The sequence below is a fragment of the Ceratotherium simum genome, chromosome 24 (assembly GCF_057802395.1).
Source record: "Ceratotherium simum simum isolate JZ-2026a chromosome 24, ASM5780239v1, whole genome shotgun sequence".
Lineage (NCBI taxonomy): Eukaryota > Metazoa > Chordata > Mammalia > Perissodactyla > Rhinocerotidae > Ceratotherium > Ceratotherium simum.
This window is the reverse complement of record NC_141923.1, coordinates 34,260,760-34,275,261: the sequence shown is the minus strand read 5'-3', so window position 1 is coordinate 34,275,261 and position 14,502 is coordinate 34,260,760. Positions and strand designations below refer to the sequence as shown.

Sequence of the window (14,502 nt, the reverse complement as noted above, 5' to 3'; positions counted from 1 at the left end):
GATCTTCCTCACAAAAAAAAAAAAAAAAAAAAAGAACTTGGGCTTACATAGAACAATAAAGAGCTTAACAAAAGAACAATAAAGTTTTAGAGAAGCAACTAGACTCAGGAAAAGGACTTTGAGTTTCTAGGGTGGCCAATTGTGGGAAGGCAGATATATAGGGGAACTAATGGTAGATAAGGGCTGGTTGTAACAAAATTTGTTATGTAGATTCCTCTGCTATCTCTGGGTTGATGAGGGTCTAGAGTTGTCTCCAGTGATAAACTTCTGGACTTCCTGGTAGAGAGGGGAAGGGGACACCTTTACAAATTTATGTCCTGCTTTTAGGCAAATAGGAGGAAGGAAGAGAGCTTTTCTTATATCTGCTTCTTCTCAGTTGCCTTCAGCCCAAAATAGTCCTTCTGCTGATGTGGCTTATTTTGGGGTGGCATCAGGGGAGACCCCCTGTAAACACACAGTGGAATGCCAGATGAAAGGAAGCTCCAATTAGGAGTAAGAAGGGAGAAGAGGGACTCATTCTCTCTCGAAGGTTCATACCATGGCACCCTCATCTGCAAGCTGGGGACATCAGCCTCCAAGAGTCACCAAGGAGTGGAAATGAGGTTGTGTGTGTGAGGACACCTATCAAAATGCTTGGCATGTAGACATTAGTTGAATCAGAATATATGCCTATTAGAAAGTTCTTTCTTCTATCCAGACAAAATCTCCCTCCTCGTAATGATGAGATCTTAATCTAATGCTTCCCAAAGTGTGGCCTATGAACCCGCTGCGATTTGTAGGGGAGGAAAAATTTTTCCTAGAAGGTTCTTTAGGCTGGTCTATTAATTAAATTGACATAAGACAGATTAACTGGAGAAAAACAAATTTAATTATGTACGCATGGGAGCCCCATAAAAACATGAGACCCAAGGGGAGGTCAGGCAGTTGAGGCTTATATGCCATCATGAGCTAAGGAGTGGGATAGGGGCCTAGGGCTTCAAAGGGGAGGAGGGCAATTCACAAGACGATAAGAAGAGCAGATGTTTGGTAATTAGCTGTTTGCCCTCCCATACAGATAGGTCTTTCAGATAAAAAGTTACCTCTGGTAATAGCTTTCTTTCTGGGCCAGGCCTTCTATCTAAATTCTTTTAGGTAGTTAAGGGAAAGGGAAAAGTTTGTCTTAAATCCACTGGGTCTTGATTGCCTTCAGCTCAAAATAATCCGCATGCCAAAGTGGCATGTCCTGAACCCCTACAGTTCATATTTTTGGCTGGCATATTCTGCTCCCCTTCAGATCACTTACTGGATTCCACCCAGAATGTCCTGGGGACAGATTCCCAGTTGTCTTTGCTCCTCTTAGACCTACTCAGTCACAGAGAACAGAGCCCTGCACTCCTCATCTTTGACAAACTCCGTAAACAATTCTTAGGCGTAGCAAAGTTGGAGAACCGCTGGTAAGGTGAATGAAACACTGCTTCTGGAGATTAGCAAGACTGGGTTCAAATCCCAGCTTGGCCACCAACTTAAGATTTCTATGCCTTGGTTTCCTGGTTTTTAAAATGGGGATAATAACAATATGTGTGGAGATTAAATGCATGTCAATTGCTTGAGACGTGAGTCAGCACAAAGTAAGAGCTCCGCAAATGCTAGCCATGGTCTTTCTCCTGCCAAGTTGCTTCTGCTGTCCCTCTGTGACACAGATCAAGCCCTCTCACCATCCCAGGAATAACCCAGCTGGGACCTGTTGGGAGCAGGGCAAATGGAAGCAGGAGAGGGTGTCAGGGTGAGGCCTTTGGTTTTGCTCCCTGTTCCTCTTCAACTGTGAAACACTGTAAGGACACATTTGGCCACTGGAGGGCAGCATCCACCCAGCTCATTTTAAGACCAGCTTGCTCAAAAGCAGCATTTTCCAGGCCTTACCGGACACTGCGTTAGTTGCTTTACCCTAGGATTTCATTTATATCCACCCTACTCCAGGCAGCCCTTAGTGGATAGATGTGTCCTAAAATATAACCTACAAACAGAAGTTTTGCGTAAAGAACCCTATCTTCCCATTGCCTTGAACTATAAAATGAGAATTTTGTTCCTCAACCTGGGGTCTCCCACAGGAGCCCAGTGCAAGTTTTCTGAGTGCCCACGTGCCTGAGCACCAGGAATTGCCACTGCTCCTGCAGGCACACAGGAAGCTCCCTGCTTTCCCACACTGCCTGCTGCTGGCTGCACGTGAAGAAACAGGGAGGCAGCCCAGAGAGAGGTGGCGGCCCCATCCCTGCACACTTGGCACTCCCTTCCCAACATGGCAGCCGGGATCATTGCTCCAACCAGCGGGACTGAGTGTTCTAGTGCAGTGTGAGGACCAGGCATGGGGCTCCCTCGGAGCCCATCTCAAGGGGGCTCCCAGGTGAAGTCTCTCCCAAGCATGTCCCTGAGAATGTCTGTGTCTTGGGGTTACCTCTGGATGAGGGTGTGCTGTGAGCTCAGAGGGTAGCTGGACTTAATTCTGTGGGGAATCGCTGAGACACAGTACAAAACAGGTGCCTCAGAATCATCCCATCTGAGGGGGAGGGAGCTGGGGTATCCATTCACCAAGCCCTGAGGGCTGCTCTTGGGGCTGTTTCCTCTAGCCTGCCCCATCCTCAGGCAGAGTGGGAATCCATTCATCCCCAGTCTCAGGATGATGTCATGCTTGTCCACCGACTAGCTTCAGTATCTGGAGCACGTGTTCCTTCTGTGAGTTTTAGGGGGAGGCAGTCTTTTCTGCTGCTTCCAATAAACAGTCCTAACACACCCATTCTGAGTCCAGGCCTGGGTGGGGCTGCACCCTCCAATCTAGGGTGATCACACAATGCAGGCCAGGCCTAAGCTGATGGGCCAGTTCCATTGCCCTGGCCGCTGCCACCGTGTTGCACACCTCCAGGGGATGTCTTTCTCTTCTCAAGAAGACTCTAGCTTTTTGCTAGACTTGAAATTGCAAGGTGGTGAGGCTGGAGCCCCTGGCAGCCATTTTGCCGCCTCAGAGGGAGGGCCCGTTGGAGAATGAAACCAATCCAGAGAAACCAGGTCCTGCAGGCATCATGTGAGCCCCTGCCCTGGGCACCTGGGAAGCCAGCATTACCTCTGGACACTTCAGTTATCCAAGCCAGTAAATTACCCTTCTGGCTTTACCAGCTTGGGTTGGGTTTTGTGACATTTGCATCCAGAAGGGTCCTAACCAATACACAACCTAATAGTTATGAGCATCATCCACAAATGACACTGGGTTAAGTACATTCCTGAGTTATTACATCTAATCATCTCATGCTGATTATGTATGAAAACAAAATATCCCACTCTCTCTCTCTTTCTCTCTCTCTCTCCTCCTGCCCACCTTGGCTCCAACTTGGCTGTTCAGGACAGAGCACTGGGCTATGAGTCAGGAGACCTGGGTCCTCACCCTAGCTCTGCCTCAACCTACCCCTGTGACCTGGAGCAAGGCAACCAATGCTCTCAGGGCTTGACTTTCTCCTCTGTCAAATGGAGAGGTTGGACTCCAGGACCTCAAAGGTTTTCCAACACTGACATTCTATGGACATTCTTCCCCTTTATCCCATATTCAGCCAGTCACTGAGGCCCATTTAACTTCCCTCGGAAATCTCTCACCCGTTCCTTTTGCGTTCCCCACACCATCACCTTTGTAATGAAAATGGCTCCCCCCTTTCCTCTTTAAATGCTGCTTTCACCATTGGGTCTAAATTTAGAAGTAAAAAGAATTTTGCAGTGAGTAGAGCCTGGGAGGTCCTCCCAGAAAATTCTGGAAAGACAAGGAGACATCTCCATTAACTCTGATCCTCAGAGTAAGTCCCAGATGAACCTCAACCCCTGATTTTCTCAGACAACTTAGTGTCATTGGTTGTCTCCTGCCCGCCCCTCCCACCTCTGTACAAAGCGTACATCCTTTTGCATTGGTTAGGACTTCTAGTTGCAAGTATCCAAAACCCCCTTGAGCTAGCTTGAGTTAGAAAAGGGAAATGTGTCCCAAGGTCCAGGGATACAGTTTCTCTCACTCACAGGCTTGAGCTGACATGGGGCCAGGTCTCTTCCCTGCCATGGGCATTGCTTCGGTCTTCTCTCTTGTTAAAGACCAGTTTTCTGTGCTTCTCATCCACATTGGCAGATAATGTGAGCACCAGCAGCTGCTAAGTGTCCAAGCTGCTGATCCAGCCCAAGATCAAATTCACTCCTTTAAGCTGCTTCACCACACTGCTGACTCATGTTAAGTCTAGGATCTTCTTCTCTCTTTTCCGCGAGATCCTCCCACATCTTCCCACCTTCGAGTTGTATACGGGTTTTTTTTAGACTCAGTTTCAGGGTTTTACATATATTCCTATGGAATGTAATTTTATAAGATTACCTCCATCGCTATTGCCTATTGAGATCTTTTTGGATCCTAATTCTCTCCTTTACCTTATTGGCTTCATAACAACTGTGGGTTTGATGAGTGCAAGTCAGTAGGACTTGAACAAAACAAGACAACCGTTTGATCCTTACAGCATGCAAAAACCTCAGGCAAGTCATCAGATTCATAAGCCAGCACACTCTGGGTGTGTTCATTTATGTAGCCCCTTAGCCCTGTAGTGGGACTCTCCATCGTCCCCACAAGGACTAGAGGAGACACTTGTCTGCATTTCAGCAAGGACCGAGACATCTTTATCTTGCTCTTTCCTTAGAGCGTGGTACCAAGCCCCAAAGAAGACAACGTTAGTCAAGCAGCCTCTACTCTTCACGGAACTGGGCTGCACCCAGGGTTCACTGCATCCGTTTACAAGATGTTCACCAACCATCTTTCCAATAGCTTGTTTCCAGAAGCCAGCTCCTCCAGCTGTTAGAGTTTGCAAAATCTCTCTTGCACTGTTTGTTGGAAAAGTAGAACTTAAGGAGATGTCTAAGAAAGAAAGGATGATTGGAAATGGAAGATGCAAGAGGGGAAGATGCATAGAAAGCATACGTTAATCTGTGATAAGAATGGGTGTTTTACATTGCCTGTGGATCCTTTAGCCAGCTGAATTACATAGAGTAGGTTTAGGATGAATCTTTCTTTTGCTCTCTCATCAAAAATAGATTCCAGAAGGTTTTGGGGAGTTGACAGGTAGTCCGTTCCATGGGCCATACTTCATTGAATCTAGGATACGATCAGATTTATAAGATGCTCCATTATTTTATGAGCCATCAAGAAAGAAAAAGTGTAACCAATTAAACTGTAATGCAATGCTTTCTTATCATTCATAATTTTGTTATGTACTTCATATACTTATTTATGAACATTATTATGTATTTATTGAAAGAGCTCTTTTAGACTTATTTAGACATTTTACCAGGTCACTCTTGTGCGTAGATAAAAAGGAAAGTATGAGTAAAAAAAATATGCTAAAACTTCATTAATGCAGAGTCCAACTCTTCTGAATTCCTTGTCAGTATTTAAGTGCAGTTTTCCACACTGCATTTCCTCTGTGCCATCAATAGCATTGATAATGCAGCATTTCTTTTTTTTTTTTTTTTTTTTTTTTTTTTTTTTAAAGATTTTATTTATTCAGTTTTTCCCCCCAAAGCCCCAGTAGATAGTTGTATGTCATAGGTTCACATCCTTCTAGTTGCTGTACGTGGGACTCGGCCTCACGTTGGACGGAGAAGTGGTGCCTCGGGGCGCGCCCGGGATCCGAACCCGGGCCGCCAGCATCAGAGCACGCGCACTTAACCGCTAAGCCACGGAGCCGGCCCAATGCAGCATTTCTTAAGAGAGTGCTCCATGATGATCTCCAGGACTTTCTTTCTGCATACCTATTCTGCAGGCTTTGATCCTGGTGTTTGATCTTACTAGAAGGTGTTAATGGAAGTTTCTGAGACAAACCCAGGACTCACATTCCTATACCAAATGGGCAGGCAATGACGCTAAGTCATGACAGCGTGCCTGGTCGACAGCAATGGTGGGACACCACTAATTCTAAAGTGACATGGGTTGTAGGCTGCCTCCCAATCTCAGAGATGTGAAAGTTGATGAATTGAGGTAGCCCTTATAAGGCCACCTTTCGGGTGACCAACGGCCTCCACCTCATCCCCTGACAGGCATCATCGTGTCAGACCAGGTCAGGCCAGGTGTGTCCTGCAAACTTGGAATTGAGACAAGACTCCTGTGTAGAGGAAATTGAAACACGGGGGCACTGTGCGGTCGGCCTGTCCCACCACGGGGGTCATGAGCAGAGAAAGCTGGGCATGGGAGAGGGGTGAAGCCAACACAGGGAGGGACCAAGATGGAGAGAAAGCAGGCTCTTGGCTTCCTGAGGGCTGTCTGGGTCCTTCCTGAAGCTGGACTGCCGTCTAGCTCCTGGGTTCTGTGAGACACCCTGAAGCCTTATTCACCCTTTGTCTTTAAGCTGGCCAGTTGGTCCATGCTGCTGGCAAAGGGCCCCGCCGCGCCACCTTAGCTGTGTTTGCTCCAGTCTTAACTGCATTTCAGACAGGAGCCTCCCCACTACTCTTGGGACTGAAAGCTCGATGGTCACAAAGTGACTTCTTTTTTTTTTTGAGGATTGGCCCTGCGCTAACATTTGTTGCCAAATTCCTCTTTTTCTTTTTTCTCCCCAAAGCCCCAGTGCATAGTTGTGTATCATAGCTATAGAGTTCATGGGATGCCGCCTCAGCATGGCTTGATGAGCAGTGAGCAGGTCCATGCCCAGGATCCAAACCGGCGAACCCCGGGCCCCCGAAGTGGTGTGTGTGAACTTAACCACTGCACCACGGGGCCACCCCCCACAACGTGACTTCTAAAGCTGTGGTTTAGCTGAAAGGCCCTATCAGGCAGTGTCCTGTAAACTTTGGGCCCTCTTGGCGTCAACAGATGCTTTTAGCTCTGACTTCCAGGTTTGTCTGGTGCCAGGTGTGAGAGGCTGGCTATCTGCTCAGTGCCATCCTCCAGGGCACTGCACAGAGATGGGGTACGTTAGCGTTTTTGGTGGCAGTGCTACTGCTCAGTTATCTCTGTTCTGTCCCCCTAAGTTTGGCCTCGTCTGGGGGTGAGAGAGCAGGCTGTGACCCCTCTCCATATGAGGTCATCTGCCCCTCTCAAGGATTAAGCCCACAGCCTTCAGCCCCTCAGCCCAGTGCCCCTAACTGGTTGAGCTAACCAGCCCACCCACCTTCCTGCTGGGCCCAGTCATTCTGGCCCTTTTGGGATTTCAGAGCTTTGTAGCTTCCGTTTCCCTCCTCTGTGGACTGGTGTTTTTAGGGTTAGGGGCTCTGGTCCAGCAGCTAAGGCAGCCTCCCAAGGGCCAATGGTGCAAGCTCAGGCCTTTGAAGCTGGGGCGGTTTCTCCAAAGCTCCAAGCCTGTAACATGCGTCACTGATGTCAGGGAGGCAGCCAGGCTTCCCAGAGGCCTGGACAATGGAGCATGTTTCCTACCGCTGCTGTAACAAATTACCACAAATGGAGTCGCTTAAAACAACATGAATTTATTATCTCACAGTTCTGGAGGTCAGAAACCCAAAGTGGGTAGGCAGGGCTGGGTTCTTTCTGGAGGCTCTGGGGGAGAATCCGTTTCCTTGCCTTTTCCAGCTTCTAGAGGCTGCCCATATTCTTAGCTTGTGGCCTCACATTATTCTAACTTCTACTTCAGTTGTCACATCTCCTCCTCTGACTCTTGACACTCCTGCCTCCCTCTTATAAGGGTGCACCCAGATAATCCAGAATCACCTCCCCATCTCAAGATCATTAACTTCATTACATTCACCATGTAAAGTAACACAAACACAGCTTCCAGGGATTAGGATGTGGACATCTCGTGGGGACCATTATTCGGCCTACCAGACTTCAAAGACTGCAAGAGGACTTCCCTTAATGGTATTTTTCTATAGTCAGGCCTTGTTCTTTAAGAATATTTAAAATAGCATTTAACAACAAAGCAGGGCCGGCCCCGTGGCTTAGCGGTTAGGTGCGCGCGCTCCGATGCTGGCGGCCCGGGTTCAGATCCCAGGCGCGCACTGATGCACCGCTTCTCTGGCCATGCTGAGGCCCATCCCACGTACAGCAACTAGAAGGATGTGCAGCTATGACATACAACTATCTACTGGGGCTTTGGGGGAAAAATAAAAAATAAAAATAAAAAAAAAATACAAAAAAAAAAAAAAAAAAACAACAAAGCAAAGCTGATTTTCTTAAAACTGTATTTACAATACTACTGCCACTTATTAAATGCCTACCATGTGCCAGGCACAGGAGGAAAGTAGCATTATCCACCCCATTTTGGGGAGGTTATTTGCCCAGCTGGTAAGTGGCAGGGCACACTTGAGCCCATGTGTCTCCCTTGAAAGGTACTGATGTCCTAAGAGGTTGTACTTCTTCCCTCAGTGACCACAGGGCAGGCCTAGTCCAAGGCTGTTTAGGTCGGACAGCTCGGAGGTAATGCCCTCTGCGCTGAGCACCAGAGGGCCTGGCATGGGCCAAAGAACTGACAAAGCTGCCAAGCCCTCCTCACAACCTAAGGGAATCCTTTCTGTTCTCAGTGCTGGTAACTCAGCCTGGTGATGGCACTTTGGGCACTGATACTCATGTCCAGGGGACAGCTCTGAGCTGGCCCAGTGATGGAGGACACAGCACATTTCTGAGACCATCTTCATACTTGAAATGGCACTAGGATTTTGCTAAGAAGTTGACAGGCCTGAGAGAGGAGCTATTTTCATAGTTGGCCTTCACGAGGCGGTCAACCAAGTCCCTATCAACGTATGGGCAGAGGCAGATAAAAATACAAAAGAAATGCATGCTCCATGCTGGCAGGAAAGAGATGGAATGAATTCAGCCCATTGATGCAGGAACAATTAACTGCCACCCGGGTTGGGGTAGAGAATTCTATCTACCCAATCAATTAAAGTAAGCTGGAATAAGTGACGATGAAAACTGGGCAAGGGTGAAATCCAAAAGATGCCTAGGGGCTGAGTGATGCAATGGGACACAAAACAAATGCCAGATGAAAGGTGTGGGCCCAGGGACCCTGGTGACATGGCAGACAGTGCATTAGAGTCGATGCCGTGAGTTTACCTGTGCCTCACCTCGGGTGGGATCACCCCGGAAGTGCGTGGGCACCTCATCTTGTGTCCTGGTGTAGAACATCCAAGTGATAGCTATCACGATTCTGAACCTTTAACCCAAAAAACCAGCAACAAGCAGGAAGGGGTCTTGAAATTGCCTATTTAGAAATAAACAAACAGGGCCGGCCCCGTGCCTTGGCAGTTGAGTGCGTGCGCTCCGCTGCTGGCGGCCCGGGTTCGGATCCCGGGCGTGCACCAACGCACCACTTCTCTGGCCATGCGGAGGCTGTGTCCCACATACAGCAACTAGAAGGAGGTGCAGCTATGACATACAACTATCTACTGGGGCTTTGGGGGAAATAAATAAATAAAATTATAGAAATAAACAAACAGGTGAAGTAAATCAAACTGTTAGTATTAATACTTTGGTGTGTTGAGCAGTTTTGTACGAATCATGACAACCTGTGGGTTAATTTAAGGTGCTTGAAGATGTAAGAGAACCTGGCACATATTAGCTTTGTGGTTTGCATCGGAAACGCGTAATTGAAATTAGACGCGTGATTTTAATTTTGGAGGTGTAAGAGAATTGTTAGTAAACAGCTCTGGACTGCTCCAGAGAACTTCACTTACACATTAATATTTCAATCGCCTTGTGCCGAGCAAGACTTTGCTGCTTGAATTTGAATCTGCCTAGGTTGGCAGTCCGATGTCCTGGAACTACTAAAATTGGGAAATATGTTTAAAATATTTAAAGGAATTTAATGAAGTTTGCAAATGGGGTTAATTGCGGGGGGGGTATTCAATATTTAATCTGTTAAATGTATGAATGATTAGGACAAGCAAGAGTGTTTTTATTTTTACAGAAAAAATTACATTATCAATATAATAAGATCTGCATGATGACCTTAAAAGCTTAAATAGATTTTTAAATTTTCACCTCTTTAACAGATTGAAATGTAAAGTAACTGTAGTCATTTGCACACACACAAGCACGCGTGGACACTGAGACACTCAAATCAGGGCATTTCCCTGAAGGTTGTAGAATAACTTGGTACATACACTTTCATTCAAATAACTTAACACATTTTTTTTTTTAAATGAGCACTGATAAGGAAGCTGATTGATCAGACCTCCAGAAACCAAGACATGTTAAAGTGCTTGCACCTGGGTTTAGGAAATTTTCTGGTAGGTACAATTTCCCCCTCCTCAACTCCTATCCCCTGTGTCCTTGGTTAGACTTGTATGTAAATAACTAAATAAGGTACCTTGTGTATCACCCTCTCTGAAAAGACTTGACCCCTCTGAGCCCAGGCTCTGGCCTGTCCCGTGGCTTTCCCCATGGAGCTGCAGCCACAGGAGACCTGACTGAGCGTTTGCTGGACTTCTCACCAGCCAGTGGTAAAACCTGTAGGAATGTTCTCCCAAAGCAAATGCCAGCCTCTCTCCCCGTGTCCTTTCTCCCGAGCAGCCTTCTTGCCTCTTTCCCAGGGCAGCCGGTGTTCCAGAAACTCACTGAACTAATTCCTAAACAACAGGGCCTCACACTCTAGACTGTCATCTTTGGCCCCAGTCCAATAAGTTTTGATTTAGTCTTATTCCTCTTAAATGAGGGGACATATCATGTTAAGGGCTCTCTTTTTAAGAGATCCCTCAACTGAATCCCTTGATTCAACTTAAAATAAGATTGACCACAGCTAACATTTATATGTATGAATGTCCTAGGAGCTCTATGTGTTATAGCATTGACTTTCCAATAGCACTATCATTACACTTTAAATAGATAAGGGAATTGTACTGCACGGTTGGAAATGGCGGTCACGGATTTGAATTCTGGCAGTTGGACTCCACAGACCCAATCCCCATAACCGCTACAGCAAACTGTTTTAACTCCAGACACAGCCATAACTGGAACACAGATCTATGGCTTCAGTTGTTAAATTACATTTCTGCAACCCGCTGCACTGTTGTTACTGATATCATTATTGAAAGTCTTCATTGCCTGCACTTTGGGTAAAAGTCTCAGGAAGGAGACACAGGTCAGGAGAAAAACAGGAGAGGCTAGAGCAGTGCACACGAATCCAGCGGGGACCTTGTTAAAACGCAGATTCTGATCGAGAAGGTCTGGGATGGGGCCCCAGGTGACACTAGATAGCTGCTGTCTGTGGGACATTCTGAACAGCAAGGGATGAGATGACTCTTACTGAGACAACTCAGTGTGTCCCCTGTGGCAAAAATAAAAGGAGTAGTGGGCATACAGATGTCACAGAGCTGTTTGATGCTGTGGCAAATAAACAAAGGCAGGGCTTCTCATCAAGGAGTCCCTTCCACAACCATGACCTTAGTTTCACCTCATAAAGGAAACCACCTTTTCCTTTTTAAATTGAAGAAACTGAAGTGTAAGACGACTGAATGCATCAGGGCCAAAAAAGTACCGGGGTGGGTACAGGGTGCCCCACTCCATCCTTGACCCACACACACTTCTGGGAAATAGTAAGCAAGGAGTAAGCCAGGAGCTGTCACGGGAGCATCGTTGCTTTAATAACGTGTGTGCCAGTAACAAAGTTGTCCACACTCTCCAATTTTATCCTGACCATTTTTAATAAGTAATATTTTAAAAAAAATGTGTGCTTATAAAGAGACTAACCCCACCTCTTGACTTAAAAACGAGAAGACAAGCCACATAAATTCTCTTCCTTAAAAAACAGCCATTTCAAAAGATTTTCTTTAATATCATAAAATATTTTCATGGACAAGTGAGCTAGCAAACACACATGCACCAATGTGCCTTTTGACAAGATTATCCCCACCCCACCCCCCACTCCCACATCAAGGTGGACATGAGATTGGAGAAATGAATACAGCAGATGGAACAGATAGAAAAAAAGAAATCGATAAAAAGGATGGAATATAACATTGTGCTTGGTTATTTTCCTATGTCACAACCAAAAAAAAAAAAACATTTCGGTGCAAATAGTTAATTCTTCCTCTTTCCCATTTAAGTCTGGTGGAGAAAAAAATACTTTTTCTATAATAAAATATGTGGTTTTTTAGTTTTTTACTTTTTTTAACGTAACTTTTTTTCTTTTTTGCAGAAAATAATTTGTAAACCGTCACTTCGTGGGCAAGGAGGCGCGATGCCACGTGGGTCCCAGCTTGCCCGGGCCGAGGCTGAGCGCGGAAACCAAACCCGGGCGGGGAGAGGGGGCAGCGGAGGCGCAGGGCGGGGCTCGCAGGCGTAGGGGGCGCGGGTGCTGGCCCGGACGCGGCGGTTAGAGGTCACTCTCGCCGTACAGCGCCGTGGAGAAGGACATGTAGTCCAGAGCACCGGGCACGGCGTCGGGGCCGCTGTAAGGGGCCATCCGCGCGATGCAGTACTCGGCCTGGTCCGCCGGCAGCTCGCGGCGCAGCTCATCCACCGTGATGTAGTTCTGCGGAGAGAGGCGGTCAAGGCGGCTGCACGGCCTCCTGTGTGCCGTCAGGCACCCCGCCCCGCCCCAGTGGGGCCCCTCCTCGTACTTCTGGATATATATACACACAGATGCACACATCCACATGTGTATATTACATATGTATTATAGTGTGCATATATTGTACTGATATTATATACATATTATACAAATGCACGTATTATGCATACATATGCATGTATGTATGTTTATATATACACATCAAATATATTGATTTTAAATCTCATGTTTTCCACTTCAATGCCTTCTTTAACCCGTTTCCAAGCTAATTCCAAGGCTAATTGTTCCTGTAATCTTCTCATGTATCACTTTAGTCTGCAGTAACCCGGCTGGAGCAATATCAGTAGGTACTCTGGTGGGATACGGTAGGACCCTACACCCACTCAGCTGTGCTCTGTGGAGTCACATAATTTCAGCAAATTACGATGAACATCCAGTTTGGGCCTCACTGCCACAGGCAGCTACCTTAACCATGTTTGCAAAATGTGGGCCTTCCCCCATCTCGCTGGCTCCCAGCCTGGGTCTCTGCTTTCTCCCACCTTGGGCTTGGCCATGACAGGTCTGCTGGCAAGCTGCTTCTTTTGGGAGCCCCCAGCCCCATGCCCCAGCTCTGCCAGAGTCCTCCAGGAACCAGTCTGAAGGAGTGTGGTGTTGCCCTCAGGTCACCTCAGAAGTCAGGAGACCGGACCCCTTTCTGGGCCTCGGGGATGCCCCCCCACACAGTGAGCCACTTCACCTGGGTGGTTCTGAGGGTCCTTCCAGTTCCAAGGGGCTGTGACTCACTCTTACAGGGTGTCCTTGAACTTAAGTCAGACCTTTACGAACCTCCTTGTAGGTTCAGCCTTTACTCCCTTACAGATTGAGACATTTCAGAAATTACACTCCCTACTGCCTTTCGCTTTTCATAACTGAATCTTTTCAGTTCTGAAGAAAGGATGGCGTAAGGATTATCCTGTGAATTTTACAGAAAGGAAATCTGGCCTCTAGACTCCTCTCCTCCCTAATTTTCCCTGGCTGTTCTCTGAGTTTTTTCTATGTTAGAGGGATCCATGGCTCCTAGAGATCCCTTCAGATTCCTGGCCTAGAGATGGTGGTGGGTTTGAGTGACACCCAGGTCTGCCAATGATCATCTCAGACAGCTGAGACCTGAACTGGGCCTCTGGCCTTAGAGAGACAGCCCTGTTGCGTCCCTCCCACTTTTCCACGCCCAGGTGGGGCTTTGCAGAGAACCTGGGCGATTTGGAAACCTGAGGCTGACTGCTGCTCATGGTGGAAGAATGAGACCCGCTTACCTCCTGCCCCACCCCCCCCAAGTCCCTCATCCTGCTCCCACCTACATGCCATGCCTGTGCCCAGGAGGATGGAAGGTGAAGTCCGAGTTCTCAGATGGACTTGCCATCACCCAATCACATACCCCAGCCCACTCTACTGCCCTCCACCGGCCATCATTTCATCACAAGTATGAAAGAGTCCCTCACTGATAAGCAGGGCCCGGCAGGTGACCCCCTTAAGTTAATACTGTGTCTTAGCACCTTAGCTGAGCCCAAGGCATTACAGAAATGGATAGAGGTGGATGGCAACGAGAGGCCCAGTGGGACCCTGGAAGAAGGGCAGTAGAGGTGCTCACCAACTCCCCCCAGATCAGAGTCCAGCCAGTGCGCACCACCCCAATATGGCGCCCACACCACAGCAAACCCACCTTGTCCCCAGCCAGGATCTTGAAGGAAGCCATGACTTGGTCTGCTGTATCTGTGTCAGCCGTCTCACGGGACATAAAGTCGATGAAGGCCTGGAATGTCACTACCCCCAGGCGGTTAGGGTCCACAATGCTCATGATGCGGGCAAATTCTGCCTCTCCCTGGAGAAAAGAGCCAACCCCAGGTCTGTCAGGCTCTCAGCCATGGCCACTGGGAATCTCTCATACGGACCTGGAGCCCCTGGGGGCTCAGAGGAGCCTCAGGCTGTTAGAGGAGGGCAGAGCAGCCCCTGACCTAACCTGGGT

General features: G+C 47.6%; 1 protein-coding gene across 3 annotated transcripts in view; it reads right to left on the bottom strand.

The window, feature by feature from the left end:
• Nucleotides 1-9,854: 9,854 nt before the first annotated feature.
• The window catches only part of ACTN1 (actinin alpha 1), a 98,339-nt gene continuing 93,691 nt past the window's right edge, over nt 9,855-14,502 (bottom strand). For all 3 annotated transcript variants that reach the window (XM_004426278.3, XM_004426276.3, XM_004426277.3), the window contains 2 exons: nt 14,200-14,358; nt 9,855-12,461 (listed from right to left, as the gene is read on the bottom strand). In XM_004426278.3, coding sequence (XP_004426335.1) covers nt 12,303-12,461; nt 14,200-14,358 — 318 coding nt within the window. In that variant the 3' untranslated portion in view covers nt 9,855-12,302. The remainder of the gene's footprint in view (nt 12,462-14,199; nt 14,359-14,502) is intronic.